Source organism: Tyto alba, unplaced genomic scaffold (assembly GCF_018691265.1).
Source record: "Tyto alba isolate M040663 unplaced genomic scaffold, T.alba_DEE_v4.0 Super-Scaffold_42, whole genome shotgun sequence".
Classification (NCBI taxonomy): Eukaryota; Metazoa; Chordata; class Aves; order Strigiformes; family Tytonidae; genus Tyto; species Tyto alba.
In genome coordinates this window covers 16053378-16076402 of record NW_024881318.1, presented here as the reverse complement: position 1 = coordinate 16076402, position 23025 = coordinate 16053378, and the positions used below count along the sequence as shown (strand labels likewise).

Genomic DNA, 23025 nt, shown 5'->3' with positions numbered 1-23025 from the left:
GCACAGGAGACCATAAACAGGCAAAATAGTGCTGGGCATATTGGTTTTGTGCTGATGGTAATAGTACAGAGGATTTTGTGAAGGGTATTTGTGTGGAGGGAGTCCTTCCTTGGCTGTTACAAAGCTGAAAAAGCCAATATGAGCATCATGGGTGTACGGAGCAGCAGTCTGTCCTCTCTGGAGAGGTGCAGATTGCTGAGCAAGACTGCAAGTGAGAAGAGAGGCCACTTGTTTTCCCTCAAGGAGAATACCAAGCCCTCCTATTCTGTTCTTCAGCTGTTTATCCCTAGTCAAAGCACAGGAAACTTAAACCCTGGCTGGAGGACAGACCATTGTGGAAGGAAGCACGTGTTATGGACCAGAGGAGAGTGTTATGATGACATACCTTCCTCCTTTGCTGTACTTCATCTTGTGGTTCTGTTGGGGAACAGAACAAAATGTTTCTTCATTTTAGGACTTTGATAGATATCTGTACCATGTAGAATTTGGTGTCTGGTAGAAGAGGAGCTGCACAGCATTTATGAAGTAAAATGTTTGCACAGGGAAATGTACTAGTTTATTTATAATCCCTGAATCAAATGTGATTTTTCTCAGCCATTCTTTCTTGAAGAGAGGACTGCTAATGTTTACCAGTTTTAGATTCAGTTAATACTGTGAATTTAAATATGTAAGTGTGGGTACATAAGCTGCTTTAATGGCTTTTGCTCAAGAGGAATGGTCTCTCCTCAGTCCCTTTGGTGCAGCATCCAGCCTGCTGCTGGGTACACAAGCTTATTAAAGTCCAGGAGATGGAGGCCTCTTTCAGCTGCCTCTCAAGTCCCTATAGTGGTTAGTTGCCATCTGCACAGCTTGAAAACAGCATTGATCTCTTGTCCCAAACACATGCAAAGAGCAAACCTTCCATCTGAATCACTGACACTGCCTAAATCCTTGGAATTACAACCCTTAGTAGTCCTTACCTGTCCTTTGTCTCTTCCAGCATAATTTTGGTTTTTTTCTGGCACCTTTCCTTGCATTGATACTCTCTGTCCACCATTCCTACATTCTCACCATCTCTTGGAGCTTGGCATTAGGGCAGCCTGCAAGGAGTGCCTGTTATGGAAATCACTTAGGTGACTTTGAAGAACTAGAGGGCACTCCAGAGACCTGTGAAGCCAGTTTGTAGATCCTGTTGGTTCATAACTGTCTTCCTGTCCATATGTCCAAGAAGCTCCACAAAAAATGTATCCTTCCAGAGTTTCAACTCTTTCTTTCACTGCTGAATTCTGTAGTGCCTGCACAAACTTACCTGCAGCATACAAGCTTAGGGAATAGAATCACAGAATCATTTAAGTTGTAAAAGACGGTTAAGATCATTGAGTCCAACCACTAACCTAAAACTGCCAAGTCCACCACTAAACCATGTCCCTAAGTGCCACATTTAGATGCCTTTTAAATGTCTCCAGGGATGGTGACTCAACCACTTCCCTGGGCAGCCTGCCCCAGTCCTTGACAACCCTTTCAGTAAATAAATTTTTGCCTAACATCCAATTTAAACCTCCCCTGGTGCAACTGGAGGCCATTTTCTCTTCTTGTATCACTTGTTAGTTGGGAGAAGAGACTGATACCACCTCGCTACAATCTCCTTTCAGGTAATTGTAGAGAGCGAAGAGGTCTCCCCTGAGCCTCCTTTTCTCCAGGCTAAATAATCCCAGTTTCCTCAGCCACTCCTTATAAGGCTTGTGCTCTAGATCTTTCACCAGCTTCTTTGCTCTTCTTTGGACACTCTTGAGCACTTCAATGTCTTTATTGTAGTAAGATCCTTGTAGCTTCTTATTCCTGACATAAGCAAGTTGGTGACCTCTGATCACCAGCATATAACCAGTTGGTTTTTCTTCATTATTATGTGAATGAATTTTATGAAACATTAATAGGAAATTTTGGAGTCTGATTCATGAACTTCTGGATACTATTCGGTTAACCTCACTGGAAGGCAAATCAACCCTGATAATGCACAGGGGCAAATCAACCCTGATAATGCACAGACAACTACTTCAAGATGTAATTTTCAGTTATTCGCATTCATTTTGTGCAGATGGATTTCCATATAGATATGCCAAAAGAATAAAAATTATTGTTTAAACTCTTGTTGCATCATAATGGCTTCACAGAACTGCATTGCTGTCATTCTTAGGTCAACAGTTCTAAAATTACCTGGTAAGAGACATTAAGACATAAATATAATTATTGGGAATTTTTAATCTGCAAATTTGTTTTACAGTGAGATGTATTCAGTTTTAGAAGATACTTGGTTTTCAGCAAATGAAAATAGAATTGTGCTGCAAATTAAATTGCTTTAAGATGCCATTTTATAAAGCGTTAGATTAATTCATTGTAATGTCATCTAGTCCTTTCAATCCATCACATTAATGTTTTCACCAAAATAAGAGGAACCAGACACTGAAGTTACTAAGTGAATGAGCATGGGAAGTTCAAATGAAATTGAGTAATGTACATCTAGAACAGCATCTTATGCAACTATATTTTTTTTTGTCCCTTACTGACTTGGATTTAATCCTTAGGAAAAAAAGTAAGAATGTTCAGATAGAATTAAAATCATGGTTGCAAAATGTAGGCAGCTCCAGGCCTAGCTGTTACCCACGACGTTGATCTCTGTGTACTTCCTGATGCCAGTGGCCCAGAACATTTATGATTCCATCCTTCCAGCTTAAGTGGTAATGAGCAGCAGACACACTCAGCAGCAGTATCTGATTAAGTGCATCAGTCGACACAGGTCCAATTTTAGCTTCATTCTGCATTAGAGTGGTGTGACTCCACTGTTTGATACTTCGTGTTTTTGACAGCAGGAATGTTAAACAAAGTTTGCAAAGTTGTAAGCTTTCTTTCTCTGTTTATTTTTGTGGAGACTTGAGGTTGTCAACATGGGGAAGTGTGTGATTAAATAGCTATAAGTTTCCTGAGTGAACACTGCTTCACACTCAGACAGCATTTGTGTGATTTAGCTTAGCCTGTTTCAGAAGTACTTATAAAAAGAGCTGGTTTGTCCACCTGTTCTGTTTTAAACTCACATCCATTCTTCCTTGTTGCACAACAGTTTTTCCATGTAGTGTGTGAGCCCTTACTCTCACAATGCCAGCACCCAGGCTTAGTTTTGTTATGGATATTTGTAATCACAAGTATATGTATAATAAGATTCTGTGTGTACAAAATCTCTAGTATATTTGGTTTTCTTGAGCTTTTCTAGATAGCTGCCTTATTTATTTCAGCAGAGATAGAGTAGGAGAAGAGGTTCACTTACTGTATTTGCGTCTTATAAATAATTAGTAAGTTCTTGCAGTAAATCAGCTATTAGAGTTACTCTCCTCCTTTGTGAGTGAAGGTGGAGAAGGTCACACCTTCTTTATCTAGGCATGTAGTGGCCAGAGCACTGTCCTGAGAAGTCCCAAGTCCTTTATTAGATCTAGCCCAAATCTGATCAGATAATAATCACTTTTCAGAAAACAATGTTGCTTTCTTTTGCCTTACTATCCTTTTAATTCTTACTAGTTGAGTCACTCCTCAACCTTTCCTTTATTTAGTCTATGGTTGGACTTACATACACTGTGTAGTGCTAGGTTAATGTTATTAATGATGATTTCATATGTTTATTGATCTCCTCTTGTACAATGTCTCTGTTCAACAGAGTTTATTGACCTCTTGAAGAACTCACCCCAAAACTATAGTCTTTTTGTTAATACTTAAACTAAAGTCACATTGTAGAATAAAGACAAAGTGAAGTTTATAGGAAAATCATAATGTAGAAAGTTCTGAACAGTGTGGGATTTATTAGTCTGGCATCCCTAGCATCGTTCATACCTCATGTCTGGAGATGTAGCATTTTGACTGTGCGTAATATAGAGTGGTAAAAATTAAAGAGCTCCTGCACAGAGAGAAAGGAGATAAGGATAGACACTGAAGACGTAAATTAGTACTACTATCTTTTGTCTGACAGCTTTCAGTCATAAGCTGCATTCTTCTCTTCCGAGAATTTCCATAAATTTTCACCTTGCTTCTTCAAAGCCCTGTGTATCTATATCCAAAGGTGTTGAAAGATGACTGTGCATTTAGCACCTTGAGGTCCCCTTGTGTTGCACTGTATACTGCGCTCTTTCTTTAGCAACACCTGCAGGAAACAAAAGTGGAAAAAAACCTTTGATACAGAAATCTCACATAATGCCTTTACATGAGGTGTGTCATATCTGTTCTTTAAGGGTGTTTGGAGGGGGGAAAGAGCAGAAATTAAGAAAAAACCCTTATCAAGCAGCATTTTGAGTGGGTGAGTTGTTCAAAGTGAAGAACTTAAATGTTTTTTGTGGTGTGACTATTGATATTATTTCTCAGATATTTGAAAGCTCCCTCTTAATAGGGATTGGCAAATTACAATACAGTTTTGTTGTCACCTGATGAAAAATGAAATTGATTTGCTAAAAGAGAGAATATAGTTTTTCTTTCCTACACAGAAGCCAGGAAGCTTTAACTCATACTGGAGAAGTTTGTATAATACTGTTTTTTTCATATATAGTTGAGACTCACAGTTAACTTAAAATCTTTACTTGTAGCTGAGAGTATATTGTTGAATTAGTCAAGTAGGATTTGTATGGATAGTCTCAGGGGACATTTTTTTCACTAAAAACAGTTTGGATTTTGATTTTAAAAAACAACTCTTTTGCTGAAATTCATCAGCCATTTCTAACTAGAAGTTGATGAAATGTCATCTACACCATTTTTCCTGGTTATGCAGCGATATGACTGGATAGCGTAGGTGATTTATGGAACATTGTGTGTGACTTGTTTGGCTGAATAAGATTTTCTAATAAAAGCTTCACATCTGCAAAATTATCTCCCACAACAGGTAGAAACGTCTGAGTACTACTGTTGAATTTCATGCAGTTTATTAGCTGAATCTCTTACCAGCCTTCTTTTTATTTAACCTTAGTCTATCCTGGGTATACTTTCAGCTCTACCTTCATTTCTGTTCCTAAGGACTCCAGCACTATACCAACCTGTGTTATATCTTTTCCTCAAAAACACATGGAAACCATCAGGGTTAAAGTATCCCCTTTCTTTCTTCTACTTGTGGCATGTGCTGTGCTCAGCAGTTATAATGGAAAAGTATAGGGAGGCAGGCTTTCCTCTGACAGTACTTTATGTTACTAGACCTCAGATCAACCATCACTTCCTGGGTATTTCTGAACTGGTGGGCTCCTGGTCAAGATTTCCATTTCTGGACAACAAGGTGCCTCGGATTTCTCAGCAAATCTGAAATCACTTCTAACACTTTGTTAATTTAAGGTAAAAGCAAGGTGAGATTATTTTACTTCAGAATGAAAAGTTTAAGAGAGACAATCATTGTTTGAAGAGACATAAAAGCAATAGAACCATATTTATAGCTGCCTGTATGTTAGTGTAAGTCCAAGAGGTTCTACCTCTCTGCTTCATCTATCTAAAAAATCTGCCAGGAGACTTAACACAGTGGGGATCCAGTCCTTAGATGACACCCTTACAGGTTAGATCCCTGCGCTGGAGGGGGTTGGTCACTGAAGAGAGAGTTTTGTCTGCAGAATCCTTTTGCTACCTGGCATTAATTTTCACAACTTGAATCTTCTCTGAGATTTTCTTGTGGTACATAGCCTCATGCTAAACCAGGACTCCAGACTTTTCCCTGAGTGATGTGCACTGTTGCAGTCTGTATGGCTTTAAACATTTTTACCTCCAGTGCTATCACCTGTCCAGACAATAAGCAAAACTCTTTGCTAGATGTGAATAAAAAGCCTGACAGCTGGCCTGGTGTTATATTTGGCCGTAAACAAATCACTTAATCAGCAGTCTGAACAGAAATTTTTGTTCAATAGCTGTGGGGAAGATTCTTCTCAGCACAAACCCCTTAAAAGTGTAACTGTGCTTCATAGAAAAAAGAATGCTGAAAACCATGCAAATGTACAAGAGAGACTAATGAATGCAGCTCATAAATAGCCCCTCATAGAGGTGACTACTGTAATAACTGAACAAAGATTGAGGGAGACAGCAGGACTGATGCTGCAGCCTGGGTGTTGGGGGTTAGGGTAGAGGTTATAGCAGCGATTGTTCATTTCTCTTCTCTTAAAAGAACCCCCCGCCAAACCTTAAACAAGCAAAAACAAATAAACAACCCACTTTAGTTTCTTTGTCTTTATTCACTAATTACATTCTTCCATTTAGACAAGAAGATATTTTTCCATGTAGCTCATTCTTCAAGATTAAGATACAAAAATGCATGCCTCTCTGACACCCTTAACTTGGTGGGAAGGCAACTTTCCTTCTCGACTAGCTTTTTTCGCTAGTTGACATATCTACAGGACAGAGTCTGTTTGTATGGGTACACAGGACAACATTGAAAATGATTTGGGTTGGTAATCACAAAGGAAATTGATATTGAGCTTTTTATTGGGACAGTGTGAGGATATTAAAAATTATAAGCTTACATGTTTATTGGAATTTATTTATATTTATTCAAACGTTTCTTACATTCAGTTATTTTTTATGCTGTTTACCTTGCCTGGAAGGTCAAAAATCTTATGATTCTTTGTCCTTCACAAGTAGTACTTTCAGCATCTTTTGAAATGCAACTGCCAGTTCATGCAAAAAGAAATCTACTAACAACTGGGGGTTTTTTCAATTTATTCATTATATTCTAGGTCTACAATAAAGAATACGTGATATTCTGCATGGTATGTTAATTCAGCTTCATACAGTATCCTTTAAAAGGTGGTCCAGGGATGTACAGGTTTCCATCTAGTAGACTGAACCTGGCTGGGGTAGGTTTGTAGGTTTGTGTGCTTCTCAGTGGTATGTGCCTAGTGCTGACTGAAATCCTGAACTGGTACTGCTAACTGTGTTAACTGTGCTCACCAGTACTAACTGGTCACAGTGTGTGTCAACTAATGGAGCTACTGTGTACTGCACCGTGGGAATACAACGGAAGACTGGTGAGGAGGACTGTAAACATGCTCAAGGGACTTGCAGCTGGGGTGCTGAAAAATACATACGTCACTCTAATTGTTATTTAGCTTTGGGTGCTTGATGGGTAGAATGTCTGCATTTATCTAACACAGGCCTGTGAGAGACTGAGAGGCACCCTGTCGAACATCCTTGAGATTCCTGCCCTGCTGTGAGAAAGATCAAAGTGCAGTGAAAAAGTACACCTGCAAAAATCCCTGATATATACAGGCGAAAGCAGCTCGTTCGAGATCTTTTCTTTCTGGCTAGCAAGGGCCGAGCTCTGCGGTGCCTGCGTCCCCACTTGCATGCCTCTGCCTGGGTGCTGCTGTGGAGATCACCTGGGTTGTGATACAACGGGAATAAATTTACTCTTTGCATTTCATCCACAGTTTTGCGGTTGTTTCTGCGTCCTGCCTGTGCTGGCTTACACATGCACATTTGTGCACTGTGGCTCAGTTCTAAATGTGTGATGTGACGGTGGTAGTTTTGATTATTAATGTGACATATTTCACTGTATTCATAACGTGTTATCTGAACCAGCATTTCTTTCTCCAGGTATCATTCAGGCTGACCTCAGAGAAGCCATTTCTATAAACCTGTGCATCTTCTTTTACACTAAGAGTTATATTATGCATATCATTAATAATCCAATGGTGCCACATTTTGTCAACACGCAAGATGCAGTGATACATTCTGTCTGCACTTAGGTCTTCTAAAGGGCAAGCAGCACATTCATGACAGGCATAACAGATGTGCTGGTACGAACAGAACTTTTGGTACCTAGCTGTCAGGTCATCCATTCTTCAAAGGAAGAGTAACTCTCTGGGTTACTGTACCTCAACACTTAGTAGTGCTGGAAGGTGGAGGTAATGATGGCTAACTGTTCACTGCCACACAGTAGTGGGGGTAATGCTGGGCAGACTGTAAACATTTTGAAGCAGGAGCTGCCTTTCTGGCTTGTGCATGTTCCCCATCTGGAATAAGGACATCCTCTTGATGAGTGAGCAGGATTACTGCACTGTCTGCAATAGCAACAAGTGCTCCTGATCCTTCCTAGGACTCTGGGAATCCCAGCACTGTAGAAGTGTTTCTCTGGCTTCTGGGTTGGAAAAAATTCACCAGTTGCTGTCAAACTGTCATCTCTTACCTCTTTTTCAGGCCTAGGGGTATTTACGTGCCTGGTATTACCCTGGTAACACAGTCAGCTTGTTCAAAGCTAGAATGAGTGGACAGTAGTTAGCCCCACTGAGCGCAGTGCAAGGTTGCCAGCAACTCTACAGAGCAAGGACTTCTTCCTGAAAGGCTTTAGATAAACAGATCCCATAATTATAGTGGAAACAGTAAGTGTCTTGCCAGTCAGTCATTCATGACAGCAGCTGAGGAACCCACAGCCATCTGCCTGGCTGGTATTTAGATGACACCTACTGGTGAAGTATCCCCACTCCTTGGAGATATTTTCCAGGCACAGAACGAACGGTTCATGGATGTGCCGCAGCACTGGGCTTAATGTGCCATTCTGCTGAGAGTGAGAGCTGCCTGCGGAGAAAGTGTGTCCTTTATCTCAACCTATGAACTGGTCTCAGAGAGTTTAGAGCCAAACCACAGAAGAGAAATTCCTTGAAAATGTCATCCCCAGTTTATTTTTTTCAGCGGGGCTCTGTCTTGCACCTTAATCACTGACATTTCAGTAGGGTTAACTTTTGGATGCATGTTTAATCCATCTAGGGGAGTATTCGGAACTTCACCCTTAGCAGGCTGATGTCACTTTGGAACTGCCCTTCCCATGGGTCAGCTAAGTGGCAGCCAGAAGTTCCTTCCAGCCTATAGCATCCAGTGATTCCGCAATGCTGCCATTCTGCCTGCGTTACAGCTATACACTTTAAATCAAGATTAAAAATATTTTCAAATCAGCATTGCTTCTTACTCTTTCAGATACCCTCAGCTTTTCCAAACAGCAGCAGCATGGGAGGGAGAGATGGGAAGAAAATCATACAGCTGTCAGAAAGGTTTCTCGGCGTTCTGTCAGCAAGGAAAGATGGGTGGAGACGCTTGTGGTTGCAGACAGCAAGATGGTTGAATATCACGGAAGTGACCATGTGGAGTCGTATATCCTCACTATAATGAATATGGTGTGTACAATGTTTCCTTTTTATAAATAGATGAATGAAGCAAATTTTGATTATGTTACCGATCACCTTGAAAGAAGTCCGTAACACTGAAATAAATGTAATATAGTTCATATATATTCATTGAAACTCCGTACTTTAAAACATTTTTTACCTTATATTTTTCATAGGCATAATATTCATCTGGATTTTAAGTGAGAGAAGGTTCATAGCTATAAAAGCTAGCACTAATTTTCTTTCCACTGAAGTTCCCTGTCTCCTCTGGAACCTGTTGCTCATTGGTGATTTCGAGTTGGTAGCTACAGCAAGAGAGAGAAATTCTACAGTTTTAAACATATGGATTCTTTCCCATATCTGTGGATGGGAAAGGCACACAGCAGTTTGTGGTAACTTAGCAAGAGCTAAAATACCAGTGTGTTACTGTTTTGGTCACAAATCCAAACAGCACCATATGAGCTATTTTGAAGAAAGTTCACTCTATCCCATTAAAAGCCAGTACAGTTGTTCTTCCAGGTAAGTATCCTGTGTCTAATACAAAGTCCACATTGAAAACAAACAAACAAACAAACAAACTTTCAGTCTTTCAGTGTTTTCCTCTGTGGCAAGTTTGAAAATGTCAGTTGACCTGAGAAAAGTAATAGCGTTTCATGAGACTGCCTACAGAGATGTCTTCTGTGATTATCTGCATCATAGTAGATATTGAACTTGGAGAGTCTGTTGAGGATATCTTCTGTGTCGTTATCATGTTATGTGTGTAATATATGTGAAATTAATAATAGTGTAATTCTAGCCATGATAACCAATCTGTCACTCATGTTTATGCAGTACGTTCCCAACTGTGCCCCAAGCAGTCTGACTAGCTACTGAGGCAGTGAGCCTGATTAAAACAGACACAAAGCTGATCTGAGCACATGAGGTTTTGTCCACACTGGGAAAATATGTAGAATAAAACCCTGTCATAATCAGATTCAAGAACAAACAAGTCTTAACATTTTCTTATTAAGGCTGCTCACAATGATTCAGTCTTCAGTCTAGTACCTTGAAAAAGACCCATATTGAAATCAGGCCTTTGTAAACACGATTTTCACTTAATTTTGGTAATTTCTCCCTTTACAGTCTTCTTCAAAATAATTTTGACCTAAACACAATCCATTTTGTCCATTAATATTTCTTGTGATATATGGCAAAGGTCACATATACCTAGGTTATGACTATCTTCTGTTCCTATTCCCTTTCCTCCTGCCTAATTCAACGTTGTGATGATGCTTCTGACATTTTATTTGGCTCAAATTTTTGCTGAGTTCAGTTCTTGCTCTTTTTTTAATGTGGATTTTTTTTTTAAATGGATTCATTATCTTTGCTTTTGTTCTTATCCTCTTCTGTGCTGTAAAAACACAGAAGTATCCATCATCTAACTGATTTCTCTTTGCCTAGTACTGACCAATTTTTGTTTTGTTGTGACAGAAGCTGATTCCTATCAAATCAAAACAGGACAATTTGACACACTATTTTTTTCACACACTGAGTGGACCTCTCCATCAGTGTTACATGACTCTAGATGTTGTGTTCTTTTCTGCTAGTGTTTTTCAAGAACACTGAAGTTCTTGAAAGGGGAATGGACATAAAATAATCCTGTGTGTGCTTTTTCTTTTTAGTTTAATAACTTTTGCCAAATCCTGTATCATCACTCATTTGGCAGAGCTGCCCTTTTCAGTTGTTCTAACACTTCTTGCATTTCAGTAAACTTTCAGTGAAGTGAATTGAGGATTTAAAAAACAAAACAACACCCCACCCCAAGATGAACAGTGGGCTTGAAGTAAATATTGTATTTTCTCTCTCAAGTCCTGTACTGCTATAGAGGAATCAGTTAATCAATCTCATATCTCCTGACTCTGGCACAGGTCACAGGGTTGTTCCATGATCCAAGCATTGGCAATGCAATTCACATTGTGCTGGTCCGGCTCATCCTCTTTGAGGAGGAGGAGGTAAGGTTTTTATTTTTTTCAAAATATCACTTATAAAACTTGGGAGTTCAATGCATTGAACCATAGTTACGGAGAGGAGGGTTTGTTTGCTTAAAATAATCTGTTTATTTTACTCTTCTATTAATCTTTGGCATGTCTGTTTTTAGAATAAATGCTGCCCTGGATAGCAAAGTATTTAGCTGATGACTTCAGGTATGTCTGCATAAAATCACCAAGGAAAATGTAATTAAAACAGGCAAATTAGGAATGTAGAAATGGAGTCTCCCCAGTGTCGAAAGAACATGAGATGCCAAGGAAGACTAGATCAGAAACAGAAATTAAATGTGTGCATCACCACTCAGAATCTAATTATGTAACATTACCTGGAGTGTGTTATAAACTGTAATGCTAGAGTATTTGCAGGTGTATGTAGAAGTGAATCTGTTATTGTGCAGCTCAAAGACACATTTTTATTTTTAGATCTCTCTCAAAACAAAAAAATGAGGACTAATTATGTGTAGCTGTGAACTAGCTATATATTTGTAGTTTCCAGTTACTCACATTCACATATGTGTTGCTACATGCTTAACTACATGCTGATTGTCATAATTTTATAGTTATTTTTTAAACACTGCGCATGACAGAGCTTGCTCTCACTATAGAAGTACATTAATGGGATTTTCTCAGTGGCTTATGATTTATGACCGCAAGCCAGATGGTCCCAGTGCTGTAGAAGGCAGCGGACCAAGCCATGGGGTCAGGCTATGTCTTCTGAAATACTTATTAGGATGGACTCTATTGTTATTATCTTATGCAGTGTAAGAATATGCTGGCCAAAAACTGTAGTTCTCATCTTAATGGGACAATTAGTACCGGAAGTCCATGGTGACCTGCAGTTCAGTTTACTTGCTAAATTTGGATTCCTGTTCAGTTGAGTATAGCAATGTTAAAAGCAGCAGTGTTGAGTACCTTTCAAAAGTTGATTTTAAGTTACCCAGAAATTACTATCCGATAACAATGTCATTTAGATGCTTTGTAAAAAGCATTGGTTAAACTGAGTAAACTGAGACAAGATGCAGTGAATGCTCAAGACCAGAAATGAGAAAATATGGTTTTGAATTAATTTATTTTGCATACTTTGAATTTCAGAAGAAATTTTGTTAACTTGCGTGGATACTATATAATAATATGATGAGGAAGACATATGTATGACTACATTGTTTTTCTTTGGAATTAAAAAATATTGTGAAAGAAATACACCCTTCGAAGAATACTTGTTCCCTGAGCATGACATTGTTCACATAACACTGAGTGACAAACTTGAGCATGAAGTCCTGCACTAATTAGTCTTTACCTTCTTCATAGAGGAAAACTTGCCTTCAAGAGAATATAAAATGCTTATTTGAAGGTTTCAGTCAGTGTTGGATCTTGCAAAGCTCACTTAGCAAAAAATATGTCAGTTTATGCTTTTCGTTTTTTCTATAACTCTACCAATTACCAAAATGGCAACATTTTAACTTACTATTCTTATATCTTAGATAAATAGGCGTCATTGCTCCTGATGATGGCTCTAGCTTTAGGCAAAAGCATAATCAATTACATTTCAAAGATTATTCAGCTTCACAGCTAGCATCACTGACATGTTATTGCAGTGCAGTGTGGTCTTTACAATAATGTTTTCCTTCATTTTCCATTAGCAAGGCTTGAAGATAGTTCACCATGCTGATAAGACACTAGCCAGCTTCTGCAAATGGCAGAAGAGTGTCAATCCCAAGAGTGACATCAACCCTACACACCATGATGTGGCCGTCCTTCTAACCAGGTATGACAGCAGTTCAGCAGCTGTAAATGACTATTATTTAGTTGCGTTTTTTTGCTAATGGTATTTTTTTTATAGGTTCATGCTATCATTTAGTTCATCCTGCATAGAACCCAGTAAAGTGGTCTGATGAAGCTATGCTATTTCTGAAACACAGTGTTAATGCAGAAGTAACCTACTGTGAGCATGTCTGTCACTCATACAGAGAGAGAATATGAGCTATATTATAAAAACGTGGTTGAAGTTAGGCCTACCTTTTAAAGGGATTGCTTTTCATTTGCTTTCAAAGTACATATAACACTTCGTGTATGCATGTGGGTGTTTTATTAGAGATGCATCTTAGTCAGGAAATTGAGATCTGTATGTCCCAAGAGATTAGCAATTTTCAGAGCTCAGGGCGCTTTTCACAGTTGATCCTATCTCATTTTTTGCTCAATCACTTCTCTATTCATATTTGAGGCAATATACCAAAACATCATAGCGTGTAGACGAACAACTCCATAATGAAAAATCCTAAAGTAATATACAGGTGCAGCTCAGAATGGAAGAGTATTTTGTGAACACAGTGTCATTTATTTTTAAGCTTTAAAGTGTATGATTTTTAAATATTATCTCCATATTTAAGGAGGTAGAAATATTTTTTTATGTGTGAGCAAGGGAGCCACAGAAGGCTTAAAGGTAATGTCTGAGGTTACACAGGGAGTTTGTGGCAGGGCATGAAACAGAACTTCTACTGATCTATAAAAAAGGATCCAATCTGCACACAAGTGAGAGAAAACATTGGAACTAAGTTCTATAAAAAAAAATGTCGTAAGTTGAAGTCTGTCAGGCCAAAAAAAAAAAAAAAAAAACCAAAACAAAAAAAAACCCCTCAAGTGATGCAGTAAAGAAGAAAGTCAACAAACCTTAAAATAAGAATGAGAAAAAGAAGTCTCGCAATCACGTGTGGTTTACCTTTCCAAATAAACAGCCTTTAAACAGTTCACTTGAATGAAGCTGAGTTATGGTGAGTTTAATAAACCATACTTCAAAACACCCTCAGAGGTGGAGGTTTTAAAACCTTTTTTTATTCAAGTTGACAATAAACATACGTTTTTAGGCACTACAGCAACATAAATATTGGCTACAAATTGTAGTAGTATAATACAGTAGTAACAGAGCAAGTGCATGTTGTCATTGCATATTTGTAAAAATGTTAACACTATGCTTTGCTTAAAATGCAAATTAGCGCTGGTACATTTTAAGATGGAAACTAACCATCCAATGTAAGTGACACTCTACAGTTGGTTTTAAGCTCTTTTAATGACATCTCTCTTTTGTGATTCTAGAAAGGACATTTGTGCTGGCATGAATCGTCCATGTGAAACCTTAGGTTTGTCTCATCTGTCAGGCATGTGTCAACCTCACAGAAGCTGTAACATCAATGAGGATTCTGGCCTTCCATTGGCTTTCACTATTGCTCATGAACTTGGACACAGGTATAGTTGAAAGTTAATGGGAGACCTAGCTGAGTTTAATTTATTTTTTCTGTGTTAATACTCAAGTTGCCAGACAGGAACAGAACGAGGAATGAGTTAATGTCTCTATTATTAAAATCAAAACTGCAATTGTTTTTTCTAAGCAAAAGAATAAGAAGATTATTCTTAAGCCTTTGACCTTGTTTATAATGAATCAATCTGCCCCTTTTAACAGAGCCTGCCAGGGCAGTACATCAGTATGAAATAATTGAGCTACAAAGAGGCATCATTTAATCGTGCTAATTTTTCCAAACATATACTGAGTTACTATGCAGTTACTATTACTTTAGATGATCTCCAAATCAATCCAAATAATTTACATAAAACATATTTCAATATTGCAGATTATCTAGAAATTATTTTTAATTCAAGCAGTTAAACTTTGCAGAATTATCAAATCTTTGTTCTTCTTTGTGACAAACAAAGTCACTTTTGGGCATTTCGTAATGACTGGTTTCTTCTGTATATTGCTATCATGGATACACTTAGGTCAAGTCAACTAAAGTTCTTGGGCATTTGGCATTTATGATTGGGTATTTTTACTTGAAACTAGATTTCTCAGTATTTCTGATTTCCAAGGGTGTTTTGGCTGGTTAGTTGATTTATTCAGCTCACCTGAAAAGATTCTGATTTTTTAATCTGTTTTAACGTGGAGCTATTTTCCCCCAGGTGGAGGCCTATCTCGTGGATACTCCAATTTGGCTATTATGTCTGCAGTTTTCAGCTCTACCATATTGCTTGGCTAGGTGACATGTTCACTGCTGTATCTACAATCACATTACTTTCCCAACCACCAGTCAGGACAAAGCCTGTATTTCTTGATGGGATATAATAATAAAAATAAAAATAAAAATAAAAATAAAAATAAAAATAAAAATAATAATAATAATAATAATAATAATAATAATAATAATAATAATAATATACAAAGATTACTCAAGTATGGATCCTATCACCCATTAATTGGCCTTTCTTTATTCAACCCCTCAATTGCCTGAAAGGAAGTAGTATAAGTAAATAATGCTGAAATCATTACAATTGGATCTGGGTGCTTTGGGTTTAGTTACTTGATTCCCACAAGCTCTTGCTGACAGGGAGCTTTTCTCATTAACGCTAGTTATCAGAAGACACTTCTTCCCCATAGAGCTGTGTGTGACCTCCTAATCTAGCCTGGGTACTGCTAACTTGCTGTCCTTTGGATTCTGTGGGACGAAGTACTGCTACACCTGCCTTTGCAGGAGTGGTGCAGGGCCTTGCCTGTAAGAATTGTCTCCACAAAGAAAATTGAATACTCTGTGGTTTGTTTTTAGCATGAAACCATCTTCCTCTCAAGCCAGGTTAGAATATGTATGTTAAAAAGTTCAAATATGGACAATAAAAGTCTGTAAGAACAGGTGAACAAAAAATAAGAAGAAGGCTTTGCACCTATTCCTTAGATGAATGCCAGAAGTCATCCCTTCCTCATACTGTCCGTCTAGATGTTTGCCATCTCCTGTGTCAGCAGACCATGTTAATGGAAAAGAGCCTGTCAATTGCTTTATACCTCAGACCCATTACTGAAGTTGATTCAGACTGAAATTGTGCCCTGTTTTTGGAACATTTGAGTCCTGGTACAATTACATTTTCCAGAAACAAAGTCTTAAGCTGTTTGAACTCACCTGGTCTGATCTGTGACTGAATCACTACCTGAGTCAGTTTTCACTGCTTTTTCATACAAGGGGTACACACCTTCAGATATTAACAGTGTAGGTGTCAACATCTTCATATATCAATATCTTTGTATATTATTATTTCAGATAATGTCCTTCACTATGAGATGACATGAAGGCATGTGTGTTTAATCAACAGAATCCCACCCAGTTTTTAATCTTTATGGCTTTTACAAGTTGTTGAATAAAAAAACCCTTTAATAAGTTGGAGAAGCTGGAGAAAAGCATGTTCGGAAGACCTACTGTGGAGGTCTGCTTGTAAGGCACAGTTTGAGAAAGCTAAATAGGAAGAAGGACTGGAGGTTGGAGGCTAATTCACTGAATGTTCTGTAATTTGGAAAACAGTATCTGTCTCAAGATGGATTTAAAAATAAACAAGCAATAGAGATGTGATTGTAAGACAGTGTAAGACAGAGTGTAACAAAGCCTGACCTTAGTTAAAGTGGAACAAGTTTTAAGTAACTGGGATCTAAGAGTGAGGAGGATCTTAATTTTAGCAGCTTTAAACATGACTGAAGTTTAAACTGAGACTCCTGGCCCAACTGTGCAATAGTGTTTTGACTCCCTTAAAAATACCCCTAAATATAGTTTCTGGCAGTCTGTTCTTTATTTTGTGCTGGACAGTATTTCTGTACATAACAGACATGTTTGAAAGCCTGTTGGAGTGTAGATTTTTTTTATCAGCTATGGGTCACATCTTCTACATTTTTTTTTAGCAAAAGGTATCTACAGCCCACCAGGGGAAGAGGCAACCTTAGAGTCTTTTTAAGCTCAGTGTAGGACCCATATGTAGGTGTTGTGGTACAACCAGTCAGCTAGAATTATTGCATGCTGTTTTTTATCTCCAGTTTTGGGATCCAGCATGATGGAAAAGAGAATGACTGTGAGCCTGTTGGAAAGCGCCCATATATTATGTCCCGGCAATTGCAGTATGATCCTACTCCACTCACCTGGTCGCAGTGCAGTAAGGAATACATCACACGTTTCCTAGAGTGAGTGATCAAGTTGTAGTATTTCCCTGAAATGAGTACAACTGTGTATGAGATGTTTTTGTGGAGTTTAAAGTAAATCCTGTGTTATTACACTATTAGATGTAGGTTTTCGTAGTGTGCTTGAGTTAATTCCCATGGAGGGCATACCCCAACCTTATTGCTCACTTAGTATTTGGGAAAAGCTCCATTATATTCTTGCCTTCTGGCAGTGAACTCAAGTCTTGTCATATCAGCCTAGGTTTGGTGCAACCTGCAGCTTTTTTGCAGTTATCAGGAAGAAAGAAGCCTTTCCATCAAAAAATCTGATGGAACATCATAAACCTTGGGTTTGGCCACAATGACATGTGCATGATTTCAATGACTTGTTCAAATTTGTTATGTTCTTTTTAAGAGCAGAGATATGGTATAGCTTTAAGCAGAGGCTGTGGTATGCTCTGAAGCCACTCTGCAAACTATAATGACCTCATAATAATTCCACTTTAACAAGATATATTTTGCCTTTGTAACCCTCCCTAAGTAGATGGAGTGCTGTTTGTGAGCAGCACTTCAGCATATGTTAGCTGGAATCTCAAAGTACTATTTCCAAAGGCCATATAAAAAATTGCTATTAAGAATTAGATACTGAAAGACTGTATAGAAGAGTCAGAAACGTGTGGTTGTGGGTTTTTTTTAATGTGCAGTTTTTGTCTTTCAGCCGTGGTTGGGGATTCTGTCTGGATGATATCCCACAGAAAGAAGTCTTAAAGTCCCCAGTTGTTGCTCCTGGAGTGATTTATGATGTGCATCACCAGTGCCAGCTTCAGTATGGTTCCAATGCTACTTTCTGTGAAGATATGGATGTAAGTGCTGTATGTTTTTCTTCATTCTCCTAATAAGAACTTAAGCTTCTTGAACGGTATGAAACTGCAGTCAGTGAACCTCAGTTGCTAACCAGAAATGCAACATGTTCAGAGTCTCATAGGCTAGATGTACAGTGCAAGCATTGCCTAACACTGTTCTAATTCATCTCTGCAGATTCTGGAAGTGAGTTGTTGAACTGCTTGCCATGTATTTTGCAAGACCTTTGCTGGATCTGGCCCCATATCTATTGTTAACTGCCTGTCCTTAAACAGTGAAATAATTCTGGTTTCAAACTTAAAATACTGATATTAGGTAAATTATCAAAACAGCATAGATCTCATTTTAAAACTAAAGATGCTTCAAGCTTATAGCTTTCAACTGACCAAATCATTCTGGGAACAGATCTTCAGTTCCAGGAACAGTTCTCTGAAGAAATCAGGGTTGTTCTCTCCTCTCTGAGTCCTGATTTTTCACACTCTTGATGTTCTAACTAATTAATGGAAATTTCAGTCCAGGTACCTTGAAGAATCTTTATTTTCCCAGAATCATGGGATTGTAGAATGGTTCGGGTTGGAAGGGACAATAAAAGATCACCTAGTTCCAACCCCCCTGCCACGGGCAGGGACACCTTCCCCCAGCCCAGGTTGCTCAAAGCCCCGTCCAGCCTGGCCTGGAACCCTTCCAGGGAGGGGGCAGCCACAGCTGCTCTGGGCACCCTGTGCCAGGGCCTCACCACCCTCACAGGGTGATAAGAATTTCTTCCTTACATCTAACCTAAATCTACCCTATTTCAGTTTAAAACCATTACCCCTTTGTCCTATCACTACATGCCCTTGCAAAAAGTCCCTCTCCAGCTTTCTTGTAGGCCTCCTTTAAATACTGGAAGGCCACTATAGGGTCTTCCCAGAGCTTTCTCTTCTCCAGGCTGAATAACCCCAACTCTCTCAGCCTGTCCTCATCGGGGAGGTGCTCCAGCCCCCTGATCATCTTTGTGGCCTCCTCTGGACCCACTCGAGCAGGTCTGTGTCCTTCTGATGTTGGGGGCCCCACAGCTGGACACAGTACTGCAGGGGGATCTCATCAGAGCAGAGCAGAGGGGCAGAATCCCCTCCCTCGACCTGCTGGCCACACTGCTCTTGATGCAGCCCAGGACACGGTTGGCTTTCTGGGCTGTGAGCGCACATTGCTGGCTCACAGTCAGTTTTCCATCCACCAACACCCCCAAGTCCTTCTCCACAGGGCTGCTCCCAATCCACTCATCTCCCAGCCTGTGTTTGTGCTTGGGATTGCCCTGACCCATGTGCAGGACCTTGCACTTGGCCTTGATGAACTCCATGATGTTCACACAGCCCCACCTCTCCAGCCTGCCCAGGTCCTCCTGGATGGCATCCCTGCCCTCCAGCGTGTCACCGCACCACACAGCTCAGTGTCACTGGCAAATTTGCTGAGGGTGCGCTCAATCCCACTGTCCATGTCACCAACAAAGATGTTAAACAACACTGGTCCCAACACCGACCCCTGAGGAACACCACTTGTCACTGCTCTTCACTTGGATGCTGAGCCACGGACCACAACTCTTTGAATGTAACCATCCAGCCAATTCTTTATCCAGTGAGTGGCCCACCCATCAAATCCATGTCTCTCCAATTTAGAGGCAAGGATTTCATGTGGGACAGCATCAGATGCTTTGCACAAATCCAGGTAGATGACATCAGTTGCTCTTCTCATCAAACATAAGATTTTTATGTGGAAATATGTAATTTACAAAGTACCCTGGGGTTTGTTTCACAGCACAGCAAAACACTGTTGTAAGGAGATGCAAGGGAGCAGTATGGTCACAGCAGCACAACTCTCTACAAAAGCTAAGAACCACGACAGAGTTAACAGGTTATATTAGCTAAAGTGCAGCAGTAGGGTATTTTAAATGTACCTTGCATGTTCAGAGGTATTTGGCTCCATGCAGCATTTTTCTATGTAGAACAGTGATTTCAACTGCTAATCTAGTGAAGTAGTCACTAATTTTTGCTGTGTTTTGGGCAGCAATATGCAGCAAACTTTGCAGACAGCATCTACCTTGCTCCCCCCTGTTGAACAGGGCTCTGCCAGAAGTGGTGTTATGGCTATCAGCAGTGCTGGAGTGGTTTTTTTAGGCAAGGTGTTGTGCACAGCTGTGGATTGGGGACTGCTGATGTTGACTGTTTATTCCATTCAGATAATTATGTGTATCCTCATCTACCTTTCTATTAGGGAGATTATTTCTGATGAATCTTCTCAGCCTTAGTAGATAACATGATTACCAATGTTGAACTGCAGCTACTGAATTTGAAGCAGGTATTGAAAGACTGCTTTCATTAGCCACTGTTCCAGTTTCCTCAGTTACTATAGTTGGTCTGTTGGTCAAGATAGAAAATTAAAGTGTAATTTTGCAGTATTAGTTCATTCTATCTGTCCTTGGATTTGAACCCAGTAGGCCTTTACATTCAACATCTCATGATTAACCAATTTTACAGCCAGACATATGCCAGAAAATTAACTGGTATTATCTCATTTTGCATTTTACTGGAAGGCCTGTGTTTTGCAGGTAGCTGCACTGGCAAGGAAAGGAGTTGTGAATAGTATAGTCTGCCTGGCATGTTGAATTATCAGTATAGTCATTTTCTGTAGGAGGTCTGACTGCTCTTTGCCTTTCCGCTATTTACTTAACACTTACTCACTGACCAGGCTACATTTGTTCTGCAACTTTTAATGTCTGACTGAATTCAATCCACAGATTCTTTTTGGGAGAGGAATCTGCATTTAGCTGATGATGCCCCAGAGTTCAGTGATTATACTTAGCAAAGACTGAGCTTTAGAATTCAGGTAGTGGTTATCATGAACCATTTAAGTAATAAGTCCTGTAAGCATCTTCTGAAGTACAGAAATATTGTCCCTCTATTAAGAAAATGAAAAGCAAAATACAGATTAGGGGGAGGAATTTCCCAGGTAGGTCTACAGCTTGCTATAGGACAGGCTGTAGGAGCTCAAAGTCCATATCTTATTGACTTCCTGTAAGGCGTAGACCTTGATGTCATAGATTGGGTGTGAAGTGTATACCACATTGATGATGATAAAAATCACAGTGTGTCCATGGCAGTCATGAATTTATGGCTGTTACCTCCAAAAGCACACCATAACCAGTGATTTTCTTGTACTGTTGTTATTCCAGTATTCTTAAAGATGGAAAAAAGCTCTGGTACATAGAGATCAATATGGAAAGATTCTTGCAAAGCTGAAGAATTTCCTCTGTGAACTCTTGACTTTGAAAGCTATGAGTGCACCTCATAAAAATATGACTGTCAGTGGAAAGCTGTGTTCAGTTTCTGTGCCTTTCTCTTGTATCTGAAGCACAGTGCAGGAGTGCACTTTATACACTAAAAAGCACAAAACATGTTCTGTATACAAGAGTTAAAAGAATGAATTTCATAATGAAAGAAAATTCATCAGCTGGAACACTTGGGTAGCTCTGCCTTAAGAACCTGCCAACATGGCTTCATGAAGAGTTGTTAAATAATGCTACTCTAGAACTATAAATAGGGATCTGCAAAACAACCTTTGACTTGTATACATTGTCCAAAAGCAGCTAAATGAGCTGAGGTGCAATGCCCCAGACATTGTATTCCAGCTAAGATTTGGAATGCTTTAAGATGTTCTGTACTATCAACTTTCTTTCTGGTGTTCTAGATGTAAACCAAGGTGAGCACACAATGCAGAAAGTAAACAAAAGGCAACTCTCTCAAAACAGACTGTACCCAACCTTAACTATTTTAAATAGAAACAGGTCAGAAACCAACAGCCAAGTTTTACATTTTACTCTTGGCCAAATTTTGCTGCTAGCATATTGGGGCTGGATTTTTGCAGGTGCCCAGTTTCCTTATTGGCTCCCAAACCTGGCATGTTGCTTGCTCGGAGTATCGTAGTGGGAGGTGCTAGTGGGATCCTTCTTACCAGCTCTTTCTCTGCTGACACTGAGAGCTGTCCCTGCTTCACAGCTGGATGCTGCCAGCTCTGTTCCTTCTCCCAATGCTGAACTTGACAGTTCAAACACCCTCAGCCAAAACCTGGCCCAGAACTTGTGGGCTTCTGCTGTTCCAGTTGGGAATGCATGGTCTGTCTGACACCCCTGGTTTCTCCAACTTGGAAATGATCTTCCACACAGAGCCCTGCTCATTCAGGAGTTCCCAAGCATGCAAGTCTCCTGTGTGTCAACCAGAGGAGAATGGGATGTGCATGTGAACTGAGGAGGGGGTAATAGCCCTTGATGTTTGTCCTCACTCTATAGAAAATAGTTCTGATGGAGTGAAGAAGACTTATTATAAGGTAGCAGTAATCTTTCTTGCCATGCTACCTTTGTTGACTTTCAGGAGTTTCTGTCCCTTCTGCGGCGTTGACCACTGCGTGTGGACCAGCAGCTGAAATGCTGTGCTTTACTGTCAATGTACTGCATTAAACTGGCACCAGTTTCTGAGTAACTTAATAAGCAGGCATTCACTAACCAGAGCCCTTACTCTACCCAACCCCTTAGGCTTTTTTGTCTGCTAGCTAGCCAAGACTAATTCTTTTAGATCATTCCCTTGCTATCTGCTTTTTCTTCATCCAGTTTTGGCACCTCCATGAATACTAACCTCACTGTTGTACTTGGAGACATGTTTTTACTTATCTGGCTGGTTTCTCTAACCTTCTTTGATTTCACTGTATGTTTTCAGGCAGATAGCAATGCAAAATTGAACATTATATTCATCAGTACTCATCAAATGAAAATAATAAAAACTTTCTTCACCTTCACTATTAAACAGTAGTGCCCTAACTTTGTAAAGCCATTTTTCCTGTGTGTAGCTGGGAGCTGAACAGCCAACAAGGTGAATATTAGAACTCACTCGGATAATTCACTTGATAGAAAGTATTCACCATTTTGTGTTTGTCAAATATTCCCTCCTTGTACCCTAATGAGGAACACCTAAATTTGGACCCTTGGTGTGTCCGAACTAGTGGAGAACCCTGAACG

The 23025-nt window shown here is 39.5% G+C and overlaps 1 protein-coding gene across 2 annotated transcripts in view; it reads left to right on the top strand.

Annotated features, from left to right (window-relative positions):
- Window positions 1-23025, top strand: part of ADAMTS12 (ADAM metallopeptidase with thrombospondin type 1 motif 12) — a 181975-nt gene that overhangs the window by 89401 nt on the left and 69549 nt on the right. For both annotated transcript variants that reach the window (XM_042804887.1, XM_042804888.1), the window contains 6 exons: window positions 8950-9146; window positions 11045-11128; window positions 12805-12929; window positions 14255-14404; window positions 17001-17144; window positions 17839-17983. In XM_042804887.1, the coding sequence (XP_042660821.1) occupies window positions 8950-9146; window positions 11045-11128; window positions 12805-12929; window positions 14255-14404; window positions 17001-17144; window positions 17839-17983 (845 nt within the window). The remainder of the gene's footprint in view (window positions 1-8949; window positions 9147-11044; window positions 11129-12804; window positions 12930-14254; window positions 14405-17000; window positions 17145-17838; window positions 17984-23025) is intronic.